The sequence below is a fragment of the Lolium perenne genome, chromosome 6 (assembly GCF_019359855.2).
Source record: "Lolium perenne isolate Kyuss_39 chromosome 6, Kyuss_2.0, whole genome shotgun sequence".
Lineage (NCBI taxonomy): Eukaryota > Viridiplantae > Streptophyta > Magnoliopsida > Poales > Poaceae > Lolium > Lolium perenne.
The window spans coordinates 184,003,708-184,006,387 of NC_067249.2; the positions used below are offsets into that span (position 1 = coordinate 184,003,708).

Sequence of the window (2,680 nt, forward strand, 5' to 3'; positions counted from 1 at the left end):
TTTACCGAGAATCGATTCATCTATATAAATAATATTCAATATAGAACCGGTATAATTAAATAGTACAGTATTTTTTACCATAATAATTGATATGAAATATTTGTAGAACCAGCCTATTTTGCCTCGAAACTTTATGAAAACACCCCCACTTTTATCATTTTTCACTGCATATTGCACCAGTTTTATTACCGGTACGTTCAAAAAGATCTCGACGATATGTGTGAGGGACCACGTCCATTCACTCCGGCAGTCGTGCCACCAAACCCTGCTCGAGTACTGCGCGCGCCGACGCATGTCCAACCCGTCCCAGCCTGCCACCCGGGCCCCAACCCAAGAAGCCTGGTGTGCGTGAGGAGCATGACCTAGGAGTATGTTGACCTGCCACCTCCGTTGTAGAACTAGAACGCCTCCACCGTTTCCACCTCCACTTTATATAACGCCCGCCCGTGCGCTTCACCCCTTCCTTCCATTCCATTCCCGAATCTCACTCCGCATTTTTAAAATTCGCCTCATAGCTCGATCCATTGATCCCATTCCAGTAACGGCGCTGTCGCTGCGGCTGCAAGCTAGTACGATGGTGGCCGGCTTCCGCCGCACGATCTCCTTCCCCGCGCCCAGGTCCTCCTCCTCCTCGGCGGCGGCGGCGGCGGCGGGGTCGAACGGCAAGTCCGCGCAGGGCTACCGCGTCCGCTCGGCGAGCCTGCCCTGCCGGTTCCACCCCCTAGTGCTCCAGCTCGACGAGGACGTCTCCGCGCTGCGCGATCTGGCGGGGCCGCTGGCCTCTGCCCCGACGGCGCGCGCGATCGGCGCGGCCGCCGAGCAGCTGGGCCGCGTGCTGGCGTCCCTCTCCGACCTCCTCCACCACCCGCTGGCGCAGGACCCGCTCCGCCGCCTCGCCCGCTCCCCGCTAGCGGAGCGGCTCCTCGACGACTTCCTCCGCCTCGCCGACGCGCACGGCAGCTTCCGGTCCGCGCTGGTCGCCCTCGCCGCGCTCCAGGCCGAGGCGCGCGCCGCGCTGCGACGCGAGGACGCGGCCCGCCTCGCCTCGGCCGCGCGCGGGCTGCGCCGGTCCGGCCGCGACCTCCCGCGGATCGCCTCCGCCGCGCGCGCCGTGGCCACCAAGGCCCCGCCGCCCGCGCCCGCCGGCCTGCCGTCCGACGCGGCCGCCCTCGCCGCCGCCGTCGTCGACGCGGCCGCCGCCGTGGCCTCCGCCTCCGCCGCCGTCTTCTCCGGCGTCTCCGCGTTGTCCGTTGCCGCTGCAACGGCCCGCGTCGACGTCGTCGGCGCGCCGCCCTGCTGGATGCCCTCCCCCGCCAGGTTCGCGTCATCCACGCCCAGGGCTGCCCACCACCACCACCACGTCGTCGTCACCACCAGGCCCTCCTCCTCCATGCGCGTCTGGTGGGTCGCCGACCTCATGCGCTGGATGTCGCGCGCCAAGCGCCGCTCCGCCACCAAGCAGCACAACGACGCCGTCTCGTCGAACCAGCAGCCGCAGCACGACGCGACCGCGGCCGACGTCGACCCGGAGGAGGAGGACCGGAAGGCGGCGTTCGACCGCATGGACAACCTTGGGCGATGCATCGCGGACGTGGAGGGCAGCGGCGAGCAGGTGTTCCGGGCCCTGGTCAACACCAGAGTCTCTCTGCTCAACATCCTCAGCCCAACCATCTGAAGACGAGTATGATCACCGAACATTGGAACCATCGAAATTTCAAATGGAGCATGTGAAATTTGTATATATAGAAATGGGAATTTTGATATGACAACAGTGCCACCATGTTAAGTTAGTAGTCCTAGTACAACATCAGTTGCAGAAGTCAAGAGATTTTCGTTTCGAGTTGCCAACTCTGCATCTTTCATGAACCTCTCCAGAAACAGACTCTCGAATCACCTTTTCGCAACGACCCGCGATTTCAAGCCGAGACGAGCGGCGATCGATCGGTTGCTTGCCGATCGTTGGTTACGACCGGTGGGTCACGTGGTTGGAATCACATGAGATCGGGATGGCGATCTTCCATCGTGCTTTCTCCAGCACGATTCGATCTTTTTAGGGAAGTGGAGGGCGCTGGACGCTCACGCTCTCTACGCGCTGGTATGCTGCCAGGTTTCAGCTTTCAGGTCCAATGCTGTCCCCGGCGAGCAGGCAGATTCAGGCCGTTTTTGACCTGAGTACTGTTGCTGGCATGGAGCCGAGGTAGCTGGCAACAGCACCGCATCAGATCGATACCGTTAGGGGGAAAAAAATAAGGGCATGTACAATGGTGATGACTTAGCTGTCTGTAAGAAGTAGTTACAGGTGATTTTGGTGATGTGGAGGAAAGATAATGAGGAGAGAGAAGGAGACTGTTCACAGGACACCATTTTTGCTGTTGTATGAAGGGTGTTTATAACTTATACTCACATATAGCTATGACTAAAAATAGATAACTTACAGACAGACTATTGTATACAATGTCTATATCATTATCTATAGATGACATGAAGTAGTATTACAGATAGCATGCGTCTAAACCAATGTACATGCCCTAAGTGCACGTGCACAGATACAGTTGGAGCCGTCTGACCCATTTTGGTGTGTTTGGGTCGGATCACTCACAACAATGTTTGTTTGGGTCGAGGTAGCTGACAAGGTATTGACTTGTCAATGCCTATGGATTGTAGGCTAGGGTTTAGTTAG

At 58.4% G+C, this 2,680-nt stretch overlaps 1 protein-coding gene across 1 annotated transcript; it reads left to right on the forward strand.

Annotated features, from left to right (window-relative positions):
- Positions 1-365: 365 nt before the first annotated feature.
- Positions 366-1,848, forward strand: LOC127306723 (uncharacterized). Its single transcript, XM_051337417.2, has one exon. It carries the CDS (start codon positions 371-373, stop codon positions 1,673-1,675), a length of 1,305 nt encoding a protein of 434 aa, XP_051193377.1. The 5' UTR covers positions 366-370; the 3' UTR covers positions 1,676-1,848.
- The last annotated feature ends 832 nt before the right edge of the window (positions 1,849-2,680 follow it).

What these genes read in the sequence shown, in the direction of transcription:
- LOC127306723 (XM_051337417.2), top strand. Translation starts at nt 371, where the DNA reads ATGTTGACCTGCCACCTCCGTTGTAGAACTAGAACGCCTCCACCGTTT.